General features: G+C 42.7%; 2 protein-coding genes across 3 annotated transcripts in view; one reads left to right on the top strand and one right to left on the bottom strand.

Annotated features, from left to right (window-relative positions):
• The first annotated feature begins 334 nt into the window (after positions 1 to 334).
• LOC132785232 (uncharacterized) lies at positions 335 to 2,154 on the top strand. The gene is made up of 2 exons (XM_060791226.1): positions 335 to 766; positions 826 to 2,154. The coding sequence occupies exons 1-2, from the start codon at positions 335 to 337 to the stop codon at positions 2,152 to 2,154; spliced, it is 1,761 nt and encodes a 586-aa protein (XP_060647209.1).
• A 1,747-nt stretch (positions 2,155 to 3,901) lies between these two features.
• Positions 3,902 to 16,138, bottom strand: part of LOC132786694 (protein glass) — a 75,589-nt gene continuing 63,352 nt past the window's right edge. For both annotated transcript variants that reach the window (XM_060793300.1, XM_060793301.1), the window contains exons 3-4: positions 8,142 to 8,630; positions 3,902 to 7,543 (exon numbers count right to left, since the gene is read on the bottom strand). In XM_060793300.1, coding sequence (XP_060649283.1) covers positions 5,549 to 7,543; positions 8,142 to 8,549 — 2,403 coding nt within the window. In that variant the 5' untranslated portion in view covers positions 8,550 to 8,630 and the 3' untranslated portion in view covers positions 3,902 to 5,548. The remainder of the gene's footprint in view (positions 7,544 to 8,141; positions 8,631 to 16,138) is intronic.

Raw genomic sequence — 16,138 nt, 5'->3', positions numbered from 1 at the left:
AAATTCCCTTTGAATTGAGTACTGAGCAAGGATATGGGCCAGTTAATTGGTAATTTTCATTAGGGGACATGCTGTTGGCACGCTTTTAAGTACGATTTGATTAGCTGCTACAATTACAAAAGGACATTTCTTGTAATCTCTTGGGACGTGTTTTTGTGCTTTGCTTGTTGAACATCGCTATAACACAGGGCTAATTGGACAACGCTGTGCTTTCATTAGCAACCCTTTAAAAAAGGCAATGCATTAATCAGAGTCCTGCAGTTGTGCCTCGATTTCCAACATGGGCTGTCTTTGGTCCTTGGTGATTTGCTTTTGCTTTTGCCTCTGCACAACAATGGGACAGAACAACACAGGAGTGTTGGAACTGTTGAGCAGCATTAAAAACCAGGACAATTTCGAATGTTTGCTGCTGATGAAAAACCACAACGCTAGCTTTGTGATGGATGAGCAAGGAAATGACTTTGCCAGGAGTCTAATGGAGGCAATAGAAACGCCTGTGTTGCAGCTTGATGAGCGAGTCAGTTATTTCCTCTACAGCAAGCAATCGAATAGAGTGTTGTCTGTGGTCTACATGATTAACACTGATTTGGATATCCATCGGGGTTTGCTCAAGGCTCTGGTGGCTAATTTGCGTACGATGACCACATCTCGAGTGGTTTTTGTGGTGCAGCAAGGTGAAGTGGACGAGACATTTCTCTACAAACTATTTACGCAGTGTTGGAGACTGAAGTTGATCAATGTTCTAGTGTTGTTCGAGGACTTTGTGGTGAATTCTATTATACTAATAATAAGTATTTCAAATATTAGGTTTAAATTCTATTTCAGTTGACTCAAAACTTCTACAGCTACAATCACTTTCCTCGCTTTCAACTCGAAGAGCGCCTCTTTGAGCCATCCACAATCATCTTTCCACAACGTTTACAAAACCTTCATGGCTATGAACTCTCCATCATTATAGGTGGCTCTTCGCCCCGCATAATTGGCTACTACGATAGGCAGGGCAAAGCGGTTTACAAGGGCGTGGTCGGTCACTACATGGCGAACTTCCAGCAGAAGTACAACTGCATCTTCGTCGAGCCCTTCCCCGCCAATGCCACCGCCTTTGCCCCCTCCACGGATGTGATGAACGCTGTAAACAACGGCAGCGTGGAACTCTCTTTAGCACTCACCTTTCCCTTTCGTCTGACCATGCGCGGCTTCGCCTATCCCATCGAGCAGATGCACTGGTGCCTCATGCTGCCCGTCGAGGCGGATGTTCCTCCCTCGGAGTACTACGTGCGCGTCTTTGAGCTGGCTGCCTTTCTTCTGACCCTGGCCACCATGGTGCTCACCTCGTTGACGCTCTCCATAGCACTGCGACATCATGGCTATCGAGTGCAGGTCATGGACTACGTGATGCACGAGAACAGCCTGAGGGGAGCGCTGGGTCAGTCCTTCTACGAGGTGCTGAGGGCACCAATTGTGGTGCGCGTCATCTACGTGCAGATCTGTGTGCTGGGCTTCCTGCTCACCGCCTGGTACAATTCCTACTTCTCGGCCTACGTGACCAGCTCGCCCAAGGAGGCGCCCTACCTCAACTTCGACGATGTGCTGGCTTCCCACCTCAAGATCGTTGCCTGGGAGGAGGAATACAATGAGCTTGTTGCTCGCCTGGCATCGCTAAGGAAGTACGCACCCATGTTCTATGTGGAGCCCGACTTTAGCACGTACATCAGCATGCGAGATTCGTTTAACACGGAGTATGGCTACATGATGCCCACTACCAAGTGGGTGGTGATCGATGCCCAGCAGAAGACGTTCACCAAGCCGTTATTTCGCATGCGCACCGATTTCTGCTTCTTTCAGAATATACCCTTCGGATTCCCAGTGCAAGAGAACTCCATCTATCTGGAGCCTCTCAAAGCTTTGATACTTGACATGGCAGCCACTGGTCTAACCTCGCATTATACGCAGAGTGCGTTCATGGAGCTGGTCGAGTCGGGAGAACTTCACTTTACTGATCTCAGTCCGGCCAGAGAGTTCCGTGCCATGCAGCTGCAGGATTTGCAATACATTTGGTATGGATTTGCTTTCATGGCGGTGCTTTCTTCCTCGGTGTGGCTGAGCGAACTCTTGTGGAATTGGCTGCGAAGGAGGTGGAAGAATATACAGTAACTGAGTGTATTCAGTCTTTGTCTAGTCTTTGTTATCAAAGTAGGTATTTGTCAAGAAGAGCATAGAGAGATGCATGTGTTCCCCCGGTTGTTACTGTATTTTTATACCCGCTACCCATAGGGTAGAAGGGTATATAACTTTGTGCCGACAGGAAATGTATGTAAGAGGTAGAAGAAGGCATCTCCGACCCTATAAAGTATATATATTCTTGATCAGCGTCAACAGCCGAGACGATCTAGCCATGTCCGTCTGTCCGTCTGTGTGTCTTAGAGACTATAAAAGATAGAGCTATAATTTTTTTTCGACAGCATTTGTTATGTTTGCACGCAGATCAAGTTTGTTTCAAATTTTTGCCACGCCCACTTCCGCCCCCGAAAATCAAAAAAATCGAATAACAAGCGTAATTTTAAAGCTAGAGTTGCGAATTTTGGTGCATACAATAATTACTATAGTAGTTATGATTCCTGATTCTATGGTATATTTTGAATGGTGTACTATATCGATATAACAAACATACCATTTGGTATATTTGTAGTAATTTTTGGTATTTTCGGTATATTTTGAAAATAATACCGCAACATTTTGCCTTTATTAAAAGTGGGTAGCGTTTATCTAACAGTCGAGCACACTCGACTGTAACTTTCTTACTTGTTTTCATTTGCCTTCCTGGCGGTGCTTTCTTCATAGGTGTGGCTGAGTGTGCTCTTGTGCCATTGGCTGCGAAAAGGCGGAAGACTAAAGAGTACCTGAGTGTATTCAGTCTTCGACTTGTATCTATTATCAACGTAGATATAGATTTGTCAAGAAAAGCCCATTGAGATGCTGTTGCTGTGTGTCTTCCTTTGCCTTCCTGGCGGTGCTTTCTTCCTCTGTGACGCTAAGGTAACTATTGTGGCGTAGGCCAAAAAGAGGGCGGGATACTAAAGAGTAACTGAGTGTATCCAGTCTTCGACCAGTATTTGTTATCACCGTAGATATTAATTTGTCAAGAAAAGCCCATTGAGATGCTGTTGCTGTGTGTTTTCCTTTGTGCAAACAATATTCATTTGGCCAGGCAGCTAGCGAGTGAGTCTGTGGCTCAAAGTTCATCAAATGCAATTAAGATGCTTGTTCGGCTGGCGACTTTGGCTGCAGCTCCCCCAAGGTGCCACGACAACCAAGACGATGACGACGACGTCGATGCGGATGATGTGAGACACCTGCGCTGGTAACTGGCGCCTCTTGAAATTCCCTAATCGACATGTTTCGATCTCAAATGACTTTGCCGCTCACTGCGCAGTCAAGTTGTTGTTGTTGCAGCCGTGCGGCTGCGAGTAAAACATTTTCTCTAATCTGCACTGATGGCTGCTGGCGCATGCGTGCCGCATTTGGTTGCAACCCCAGCCACCGCCACCAGCTGCATGCTGCAAGCTGCAAGTATGCGGCAGCACAAAACGCTGATGATGCTGTTAATGCAGCAGTAGCTGCACACTTTGATTTTGACTGACAAGTGCCGCCTGTTTGGTTGTTGCTGTTGCTTTGGTTGTTGCCATAGCTGTTGCTGTTGTCGTGGTTGTTGTTGATATGCACAGCTGCATGCGCTTTCATGCGCTTCCTTTATTGGAGAAAATTATTTATATGCCCCTGATGATCTTGGCCAGACCCATCTCCATCTGCAGACTGACTCTCTGTTTAATTAGCACAGACTTGGCTTGAAATAGATATGCCAGCTATAAAGTGTGTGAAGAGAGGTAATTGAATTGTCAATAAAACGCTTTTATTCTTCTGTATATCGAATCGCTTGCAAATACTTAGATAATTAGCGAGTAAGATCTATGTAGCTGCTAGAGCATTGTGTGTGGTTGGTTTGCATAAATAATAACTAACAAACATTTAACTAAAAGTGTAATTTCATTGCTTAGCCATTAGGAGTATGAATGCAAGTACGATTATATATATATATATAAAGTATTTATGTATAAACAAGAGCTTAATTATGAATTAGAGTATCTTCGTCTTCGTCTTCGTGTTCGCCAAGTTCAAGTTTGTTTATTATGTACATAAACTAAATTCAATAAATTAGAGAATATTGCAGAGTTCACAGTAAGTACATAAAAGTATAACAATTTTGTTTAATCGTAACGTAATCTGTAACATAACCCAAACACCAAAAGATATATTTGCATAGTATTTGTATTAAAACTATCACATAATAATTGGCAGTTTAATTAACATTTACATTAACATCTAACTCTACGTTTAATTTGTTTTACTTAGGCGTATACTTAATATATTCTTTTCTTTATAGTACATTCGTTTTGTTTGTGTTGAGAGTGTGAGAAGAAATATTGTATATTATTTTCATTATATTCATTTTGAATGATTTCTTTAACAAATACAAAATTAATGGCAAGTGCAATGCGTAAAATAAACAAAAAAAACGCATCTCATGGATCTCTTTTTTAAGTACCTGAACACTTGGCAGAGCAGCGGGTAACTTGAGTATTATTTATTTATGTAGCCAATACTTAAGCGACTTAAGAAATCTTTGCAGATAAACCATAAATTCTAAAATCTATCAACTTGTGCTAAGAATACACTTGCAGCGACTCACAAAATAATGAAAATTGAGAATTAATTTGCATTCAAAAACAATTAAGAAGCGACTGCAAGAGTATTTAATCTTCGACTTGCCGAAGTTGAGATTAAATTTAATTTAGGAAGTGTTCAAATTCGTTTGAAATATTTAATAGTAGTAGTTGTAGTATTTACACAGACGATCTTCTTTATGCTAATTTGGACAAAGCAACTATAAATGAATGAAATACTTTTAATATACAGGAAACGCGGCTAAGAAGACATTCATTAATTCATAAATATGATATTTTTATAATTAATTGGTTTAACAATAATAAAATGTGGGTGAGTTAATAGAGTTTTGTTTGATTCTTTTGTGTTTTGTGTTTTGTGTTTGTTTTGTTTGCAAGGAAGCGTTTGGCCTCATTTTGATATCACCACTCGTAAAATTGCTTTTTAGCTTCGTTTCAACTTTTTACTTTATAAGTAGGTTTAGTTAATTAATTGATTATATATTTAAGATTGCATTTTACTTTATGTTCTCTTTATAATTTGGCACATTTAAAATTAATTTGTGTATGTATGTGTGTGTTGAAAGTTGAGTATTTTATTTGGAAGTGCTTCTAGTGTGTGTGTGTGTTTTTTTATAGGAATTGCACAGAAAGCTGAGATAGGAATTCATCAATGATCGATGTGGGATTTAGTTGGCTCCCAAAAGAGTATTCGAGTTGTAATCTTAGTTTGTTTTTTGTCTATTCTTTCATTTTTTTTTTTTGTATTTTTGTAAGTAAGGAACAAGAAATAGTTGGTTGTGTGTGGTTTCGCTTTGTTGGGTTCGTTACCGATTCGCCAGCAGCCCATTGGCCGGGGGTAACACTCCGGGCGGGGTATTGGGACCGCTGAGCACAACGCCTGCACTCATCAGACTGGGCGTGGCCACAGCACTTGACACCGCACTCAGCTGTCGCTGTTGAGCTAAGCTCGCTGCCGCGTTGGCTGCATTGGCGCCGGCTCGCTGATGCTTCGAGGAGCTGCCTTTGATGAGGCTGCCGTTGTTCTTCTGGGTCATGTGCGTCTGATAGTGCTTGGCCAGATGCGCCTTCTGTCGGAAACTCTTGCCGCACAGCGAGCAGGCGAACGGCTTCTCACCGGTGTGCGTGCGTATGTGAACATTCACCGAGTACTTGTCCTTGAATCCCTTCGAGCAGATCGAGCAATAGTGGAGCGAACGCTCCTTGCGCTGTCCTCCGCCTCCTCCGGAGCTGCCTCCTCCCGAGCTGCCTGACCCACCGCTGGCATTGCAGTTGGCGGGCGGACTATTGCTGCTGCTGCTAGCGCTGCCACTGGATGAGGAGCTGCCTCCATTTCCGATGACGACGCCTAAGACGCTGCTGTTACCGTTGCCCGCCTTGCTGTTGTTGTTGTTGTTGTTGGCTACACTCGGGTTGTTGTTGTTGTTGATGCTGCTGTTGCTGCGCTTGTACTGCTTCTTCGGCTTGCTGACGCCTCCTAGGCGACCTCCTGCTCCGGCTGGACTCACTGTGGACGTTGACACCTCTGGCTTCAGTGGCTGTGGCGGCGGTTGCTGCTGCTGCTGTTGTGGTTGCTGCTGGGCATTGGCTAGTGGCTGCAGTTGCGGGGCTGTTGCTGCGCTCGCTGCTGCGCCGCTGGGCGAGATTTGCATGAGCACATCACTGCTCGAGTAGTCTCCAGGCGTGGGCGTGCCGTTGCCTCCGCTGCAGAACTGTTGCACCTCGTTGGCCAGCCGCTTGAGCTTCTCGAAGTCATCGCTGAAGGCGTTCTCCAGCGACAGGAACATGTCATCCACAATAATGTTGGTGGCGTTGCCGCCATGCTGGCCATGATTCGACGCAGACATCACGCCCCCGCCACCCACCTGGCCCATCGACTGCGCATCCTCGAACATCTGCGCCGTGCTCAGCGTCGAATCCGCGAATCCCAACGCATCGGCAGCATCGTCGGGCGTGAAAAGCAATCGCCGCATCTCATCGTCCTTCACCACGGGCAAACTCAATCCATTCTGCATGTGCTGCAGTCCCTTGGCATAGCCTTTGCCTTGGAGTGCACTGCGCAACAGCGACTCTGCCGAGTTCTGCTCCGCCTCCGCATTGTGATCGGCCATGTGCCAGTCGTTGTTGTTGTTCTGGAACTGTGCCAGCTGCTGGCCCAGATCGTTCACCCCTCCGCCGCCGCCGCCACCCGCCAGAGAGATGGCCGTGACCAGCGAGGGTAGCGTCTGTCCGTGCTGAGATTGCTGCGATTGGGATTGCGAAATACTGCTGAGACCATTGGCGTCTGCCCCACTGACAATCACATCCTTGCCGTCCGTGCTGAAGCCGCTGTCGTCGTAGGGATACTCCGACTTGATGTAGCCCGGAAAGCTGCCCAGCAGACTGTCCAGATCAAGCGAGCTGGGCAGCTGCTCCGGCTCCCGCTTCAGCCAGGGCTCGGCTCCGTTTAATACTGTCAGTGTGTAGATCTGGCCATCGGCTGTCTCCAGGCTGCTGATGGTATCGCTGCTGCTGCCCGCCGCACTCGACGAGCTGCTCGCATTGGGCTGTTGTTGCTGCTGCTGGTGTTGCTGGTGTTGATGTTGCTGCTGGTGTTGTTGCTGTTGCTGCTGCTGGTGTTGTTGTAGGGGATGTGCTTGCGGAGATGTGGGACTGGGCTGGGTGCTACATCGAACGCTGCTCGTGTTCACGCTCCCCGTTCCGCTCGCTGTCACCAGCTGCTGTTGCCAGCAGTAGCGATCGAGGTCCTCGAATATCGAGCTCGAGTCCAGGCGGCTGTTGTCCTTGTCCTGGTGCCAGAACTGCAAGGGAGTAGGAAAAGGACATATAGAGATTAAGAAAGTTGTCTTTAACAACAAGAAACAAGTAAGAAAGTTACAGTCGATTGATTTGCGGGGGCGGAAATGGGCGTGGCAAAAATTTGAAACAAACTTGATCTGCGTGCAAACATAACAAATGCTGTCAAAAAAAATTATAGCTCTATCTCTTTTAGTCTCTGAGATCCACTGTTTCATACGGACGGACGGACAGACGGACATGGCTATATCGTCTCGGCTGTTGACACTTTATAGGGTCGGAGATGCCTCCTTCTACCTGTCACATACATTTCCTGCCGGAACAAAGTTATAATACCCTATGTGTAGCGGGTATAAAGAGCAATATTCTTCACTAAGGAATAAAATATGAATCAGACGGAATAAGTGCATAAATTTCAAAGTCGAAAGAAATGATCGATTTGAGTTAGGTGAACAACAGAAGTCTTCAAAATGTTTATTTAAAGTACGCTATTCTGCTTTTGAAATCATTGTTTTAGGATTCCCAATTTGATTAGCCTTTAATCATGTTTTTTTGGAAGGTAATTTTTATTAAGAATGCTTTGTAAGAACTTTTGAAACACACCTCGTAGCCCTGTAACGTGGGATCGCCTCCATTGCTGGTGCTGCCATTGCGATTGCTGACTGCCACAATCCCTGCCCCGCCTCCACTTCCATCTGTGACATCGTGCGTCATGTTGTTGTTGTTATTTCTTTGCTGCTGTGGCGTTTGTGACGTGTTTGGCTGATGTCCTTGGCTGTGGTTGTGACTGTGTTGTGGCTGTTGTGTGTGCTGTGGCTGATGATGTTGCTGCTGTTGCAGGTCTACGCAGGCTGCCACATCGACTCCGACGCCAACGCCGACTCCGATGCCAATGCCCATGTCAGGCGCTGTGACAAAGTCGAAGAAGTCCGTCTTCGAGAGATCCTCGGCACGAAAGGATTCACTTATATCCATGCCAGTCGATGTGGACATCTCCTCGGTGCCAATCATTTGATGTCCGTGAATTTCCAGTGCGAACAAAATGCTTTGACTTCTTGATTTGATATTGGAATATGAATGTTGTTTAATTAGCTGTAAGTATAAAGAAATGATCAAGAACTTTTAGAATGCCAATTGAATGGAAGCAAAAAGGTAAGTTAGAAAGGTAAGATAATTTTAGAGAAACTTTGGATAAACATTTCATTAAAGCTAAGAATAACGAGGAATATTTGAGTGGTAAAAAAATGAGAGAAATCAAATTAGGAAGACTAGAAGAAACTGTTCAAGTAATTCGATATTAACGAGGAGATTTTAGAAGTAGAAAATGAGACAAATTAAATTTAGCCTGTGAGAAGATAGATTACAAGTCATTCAATAAAACGTTGTTAAATAAAACTAAAGACAGAAAGAAGCTCCTTTAATAATGAAAAGACAGAAATTATAACAGCTAATATCTGTGAAGAACATTCCAAGTGACGGAAACAATATCAAAAGTACAAAAAACAGAAGTGGGAAATGTGATATGAAGCACATTAGTTGTATGAATGTTCAACTGAAATCGAACAGAGTGCATTGATTTCAAGCACCATCCACGCCTCGGAACGGACACTCAAACACTCGGCGAATATGTGAATAGCGAATAGCGAATACTCGAATACATTCACATTCACATTAATTTATTTAAGCCACTTGTCAGCTGGCTGCATAAGTCAATCACTCATTCATTCGCCCATTTCTTGCACTTGGTGTTGCTGTTGCCTCGCCTTGCCTTGCCTCACATTGGCTTCCCCTCATCCCCTCGCCACACTCACAGATATTGCCTCAGTTTGGCTGTGTGCATTCCAGCAATACTTGCATTTTAATTTGGCCAGCTACTTTTAGCCTTCTCAGCTTTTTGCTGGCTATCTGCAAATAAATAAATCAAACTGACAGAAGGGTGACAAAGTGTAAACACATTTGGCGTGCTCGGCTCGTAAATCTCTTGAAGCCGCACTTGGACTTTGGCTATAGCTTTAACATATATAAACCTGACACGCTGTTTCAGTTTCAGTTTTCGATTTTTCTGTTTCTGCTTCGATTTTTGTGGTGTTTTTATTTGTGGTTTTATTTTTGTTTCATTTGCATAGATTTCGCGAATCGAACAGAACAACTCGGGCATTTAGAACAGTTCAATTGCTGTCGAGTCAGAGTCAGAGCCGAAGTGGCTGGCGGGGGAGTTGAGTGGTCAGTCTGAGTTTGAGTTTGATATCGATGCAGCCAGCAATCGGAATCGACATTAACATCGACATCGAAAACGAAATCGTATTGACAGCAGTTGCAGTTGCAGATTGTGATTGTTGTTGTCTTTGCTTGACTCGCTTGTTCAACATTCACGTATCGCAATCGTGTGGCAAGTAGAACTACGAGCAACTGTTCAAATTGTCAATTGATTTGCAGGTTCCATTTCATTTAGCAACCAGGAAAAAAAATAGCTTGGTCTGTTGTGGCAGCGTGAGAACCACAAATACAAATGACTTAACAAATTTGCATACAACACACTTCGAGCGAAAGAAGAAGGACAAGAGAGTGAGAGAGAGAGAGAGGAGGAAGTATTCTCTAGCATAGTTTAGATAAGGGCGAAGAGAAAATGCCATGGTATAAATATTTCAGATGCTGTTTGCGAGGAGCATTTAAGCGCAATCTACGCAGAAATCAACAGCAATGTGGCAGCAGTCCGCGAGAGTCAACATTGCAACCGAAGCAGCAGCAACAGCAGCCACTGCAGCATCAACACCTGATCTCCAAATGCATTAAAATGCGGCAACAGCAACAACTGAAACTGCAAAGACACGACCCATTAGAGCCGAAGCTGCTGCTGCTGCTGCAACTGAAACTACAACAAGTGCAGGCCATTTGGCCAAGACGATCTGACCAGTCTGCACTTTAGCTGGCTCTTAACTCTTGAGCTCGTTTTCACTGCTTTTGCCATGGCTTATCGCTCATCCATCTGGCCGAGCCAAAGAAGGCAAAAAGAGGCCTCTGAAATTTCACCAAAAAAAAACTTTTGCGGCTTTTGCCTCAAATGCGTAATCATTTGTAGTCATTTGGCTGGACTTCAGTCTGCTGCGACTGCTGCTCGGTAGTTTAGTTAATCATGATGTTTAAATTCAGAAATTACTTTATACATATTTTAGAGAGAGAGCGCGGGGGTATGGAAATGAAATCCATAAAAAACGTATTAAATAAAATAATAATCAGCTACGTTTTGGGGCGCAAATATTGTCTAATTTGACTACGATTATTGTGATTTGTGTTTTGTGTGTTGGCTGGCGAAAGAAAGTTTTGTGCCACACAGCCGCGTGGCTGGAACGTGCAACATTGCTCAGATCGATGCTGCTGCTGCCTGGCGGCCAATCATGTACGTGCATGTGCCCAGCACATGCATCATGTGGCAAGATGAAGATGCATGTGCCAGCAACTGAGACAGCAACTGAGACAGCGACTTCGACCGCGACTCCAAGTGAAGCTGCAACTGTTATTGCGATTGCAGTTTATTTTTCTTTATGCTGCATTGCAATTGCAATCCTAATCGCTGAAATTGTTAGCGCATTTTGGCCAATACAAACAGCCTGCAGCGGCATCATTTAAAAAACATGATAGCATGCAAGATGAATACACTAAACGAGAAAGGGAATATGCGCTCAGTCATAAAGAATATGAAATACAAGACATGATTATTGATTACATTTCATAAGACGATTATCTGCTTTTAAAAGTCTTTTCATGATTCTCATATTTCTTTTATACAATTGGCTATTATCATAACTTCAAACAAGATAAATATTGTTTTGCTTATTAAGTATTAAACCCAATAAACAAATTAACACACCCTAATCAAGCAGTATCATATTTTCCCAAAATACATTAGCATATTTTCGAAATTTGTTTAAAGATTCTCTTTAGAGATTAAAGTATCACATTCAGTTAAGTTGAAAGGGTATTAATTATTCGACACATTGAATGTCAGTTTAAGCAAACAACTTGTTTTGCGATGCTTTCAATTTTGTTAGATTTACAGCGAGGGGGAGGAGTTGCTGCTTTTCGATTATGGGCCATAAATAAAAATGCGCCAATAATTTTTTTAATTAAACGATTTTTTGGCATATTTTTTTCTACACACACAAGTTAAGATCGTAAGCTGGTTTTAAGTTTTTATTTTGTTTTTTTTTGTTTGGCATGCAAATTGCATTGGGAAAATTGGCAGCAAGATTTATGGAAGTATGCAAAGCGTACGCCATCAAAAGAAAATTATGAAATTTTCGGCACATTTTCTTTGGTGTGCATCGCGGGTCGAGGAACATGATTAGCATGCCTCAACCTCCACCTCCAACTTCATCTTGTGACCCGCAAACACAGAGCGGGGCGTCAAAAATACAAAGAAGAAACAAATCAAATGCGGTAGTCAAAAGCCAGCGCCGAAGTCATCGTCATCGTCACAGCCATTGACGTTGTCGAGATTAGTTTATGTGCAGGAATTTTTATATTGTGGTTACACAATTTTCTCCAGCATTGTCCCACCTCCTCCTCCTCCTCCCTGAAGAAAATCACACGCTTAAGCTCGTCTGCTTCTGTTTCTCCTGCTTTTGTTTTGTGTTTGCTTTTGGCCGCATTTTCTTGTCAAATGTTGTTTGATTTTTTCACGATATTTCCACGCATTTTTAACCTAAATTCCGTGCTAAACGATTTTTTAATGTCTTCACTAACAAGTTTCAATTACCAATAGGCAAGAGTCATGGCAAAATGCGTGCATTTTTCGATGCCATTTGCAGACATAATCGAATGAAAACCAGTCCTCGATACTCAATACCCAATACTCATCTCTCTTTCTCTCTCTATCTCTATCGTGCAATCAATTAAAATAATTCAACAATTGTAGCGAAATTGCCAAAGACATCAAGAAAGAAAGAAAGAAAGACAATGAGAGGCGAAGCGAGGAAGAAACCTGTTGATCCAGACGAAAGAGAGACTCGAATTGGTAACAACAGCGGCAACAAGTTGACTCACGTAGCCCAATCAAATTGCACTTCGATTGGCTCAAATGGAGCCATCTATTTGTCGATAATACTCAGTATTTATTGATACATTCGATTTAGATAAAAAGCAGCAGCGATTTTAAGTTTATGGCCTGACATTTACTTCTAGTTAAATCAATTTAAAGTAGAACAATAATAATAATATTTCCAGCTCTTATCTGACTGTGATCTTTGGCACTAACAAGTAAGAAAGCTGCAGGAGTGTGCTCAACTGTGGGATACCCTGTATCCATTTTAAATGAAAACTATACAATGCGGCAAAATATATCGAAAGTTAAATTTGGTATATTGAAATAATATAAATATATACTTTATCTACCAGATCTTAATAATCCCAAATTATACCAAATTAATATACCACAAAAATACTAAAATATACCAAGAGCTTTATTTGGTATATAGATAAATATATTGCTGTATCTTTATATTCATATACTATATATACATTGAAAAAAATAACTATACAATGCGGTATTATTCCCAAATTATACCGCAAAATATACCGAAAGTTATATTTGGTATATTGAAATACTATATCAATAATATACTATATCTATATATTGATATGCCAGATCTTATAAACCCCAAAATATACCAAATTAATATACCACAAAAATACTAAAATATACCAAGAGATGTATTTGGTATATATATATATATATATATATATACATATCCTGCTGTATCTATATATTCATATACTATATCTACATTGAAAATATATCATAGAGTACTGAAATTTCCAGATTGTCAGGAAAAGAAACTAAGACCCCTAGCACAAAGTTATAATACCCTTTTACCCAATGGGTAGCGGGTATGAAAAAAAGAGAAATTCATTTTGAGAATATCGATGTTTTACACCTTCGGTTTTACCACCTTTTTGGCGTCATAAAACGCATCATAAATGGATGCATAATGTGCGCAGCTGCAGAAAAACTATTTATTGATTTATTTTCTTCAGCCACATGTGTGCGATGCAAATGTCCATCGTTAGCGAAGTGAGGCCGCTCTGCAAGCAGCCATAAGCCAGTCGATCATTTTTCAAGCAGATAATTATCGCCCACCAGCCAGCAGCCAGCAGCAAAGTAGTTAACAGAAAGCTGGCCAAAAGGCTACTGGCCTAACCGGCTAAAAGCGCGTAACGGCAACAGTTGTGTTCGCCTGTCGCTGCTGTTGGCCAATTGACCAATTGACCAATAGCTGGAGAGGATTGCTTGATAAGCGGATGCCACTTCGCTCTGAGTTTGCAGCTGTTGAACTTATGTTTCAATCGCATGCAAATGCATAATTGATTCTCCCCCTCTCTTCTAAACCGTGATACACAACTTTCGAAGCAGGCCTAATGAAGTAATCAACGGACATCATCTAAAAGAAACTCCCGGACTTCGTCTGCCCGGCATTGTCAATCAAAAGCAACGTTTTTATTGGCCTGTGTTACAAACGAAATCGCATCAAGATGTATTAATCATTTCGACCACTGTTCAGCTCTTGGCATTGGCTTTGGCTTTGGCGTTGGCGACGAAGACATCGCTTTATCAGTGCTCGAAGATCTTTTGGCATAAGCAAACGCAAACGCAAACGCAAGAAACGTAAAAAAGCCAAATAACTTCAGGCGAGACAAGCATGATTAAAATGCGCAAAAATGGCAAACTCCAAATGGGCGCTACATGTTGGTAGCGCCAAACTCAGTTGCTGAGCCAGCAACAACAGCAAGAACAGCAACAACATCACAACAGCAATGGCAACAACATTGTCGTGTGATGTACACGCGGCGCATTTCAATTCGATTTGATTAATGACAAAGCCTTAAAAGCAACTCCAACTCCAACAACGAAGATGTTGCTGATTGGCTCGTTGTCCGTTTGCCGCTGTCAACCCGCCAATTGCAATGGTTGCTGCTGCTATTGCTGCTGTTGTAGGTGCAACGTCTTAGTTAGTTTGCCGTTGCTTTTTTATGACAGACTGTAAAAATAATTTGTTCAGTGCGCGAAGAGAACGCAACGCAACGAAACGCAAACGCAAACGCTCATAAAGCAATCAAAATGCATGCAAAAACATAAAATACTATTTAACAGTTTCCTTTTCTTGACTTGATTAAATGCAAATCGCCAATTGCTCTTCGCCTCTTGGCAAGTAGAAAGTGTCGCTTTGTGGCCACCCACACACACATGTGTGTATATGTGTGTGTGTGTTGTGCCACAGAAATCTGCATAAAGACTTGCCGGCCAAATAAGGCCAACCAGACTCACATTGCTAGTGGGTGCTGCTGCTGCTGCTGCTACCTCTGGGAGTGATGTTGCTGGCGTGCTGCATGCAGCCACAACAAGAGAGCATAATAAATTTCGAATTTGCTAGGAAACTTGTATCAGAACATGTCCATCTCATGCTACCCCCACACACTCGAATCTCTCTCTCGCATCCAGGTGAAAATTGTGGCTGCTGCTGCTGTTGCTTTCACAGCAGCAACACCCGCAGCAACCGACAAGCAAACAGCAACAACAGCTGTGTGATTAATGTGTTAATTAAAGCCAGTTAGCTGGAACTTTTCAATACCCAGCCCCAAATTCGTGGCTTTAGAAATCGGCAGACATTAATCAAAATCAATAAGGCTGTCTCAAGACTCAAGACTCTGATTCAGATTCAGACTCTATGCCAACCCGGCAATAAGTTCGCAAAAGGCGAAAAGCCGAGCAAACCCCCAAGTCAAAAATTTGCATTTTAACAAGTTAATTTTTTTGTGTGCTCTTGTTGTTCTTGTTGTTGTTGTTGTTGTTGCTGTTGCTGTTATCGTTGCTGTTGTCCTTCTTGCTGTTCTTAGCCCATTGCAAAACGGTAGCGCACGAATTTGGTTGCTGTTGCTGTTGTTGTTGCTGTGGTTGCTGCTAATGTTGTTAATGCTGTTTTTACTTTCAATTGCTTTTGACTGGCGACATAATAATGAGAAACCAAACGAAAAACTGCATTCATTGCCCAAACGTGACATGTTAATTGAGTTTGTTGGTTTTTTTTTTTCTTCAGCTCTTTCGATTTTTCTTAGTCTGTTAGGCTGGGTGGGCGTTAACCCCAAAGAGCCGAGCCACAATTTTGACAGCTGTCTATGTCTAACGTCTATCTATCTAGTCGGGCAGTAACTTAATTTGCTGCTTTCAAAATGCATGCACAGTTAGATCACAACAAATAACATATATTTATAATAAGTTAAACGTTTCAGACGCGAACGAGACAGAGAGAGAGAGAGAGACGCCTCTGCCAGACAGAGAGACAGACAGACAATGAACGTTGAGCCATGATAACTATATTGATTTTTGGCAAACGAGCTGAAAAGACATTGAAACCGAGGGAATCGTGAGTCTGGCCAAACAATCAAAAGCAAATAGTAACAATAAAGCCAGAGAGCTCTTTTATGCCTTTGGTTGCTGTGCTTTGGTGTGGTGTGTCTGTGACGTGATCGCTGCAGGCGCCACTTGGCAGCCAAACAAAAGAGCAGGTCAGAGCACAGCACGCCAGGAATTCTGGCTAATCAGCACA

The sequence above is a fragment of the Drosophila nasuta genome, chromosome 2R (assembly GCF_023558535.2).
Source record: "Drosophila nasuta strain 15112-1781.00 chromosome 2R, ASM2355853v1, whole genome shotgun sequence".
NCBI lineage: Eukaryota > Metazoa > Arthropoda > Insecta > Diptera > Drosophilidae > Drosophila > Drosophila nasuta.
This window is presented reverse-complemented; position numbering and strand designations above follow the sequence as displayed.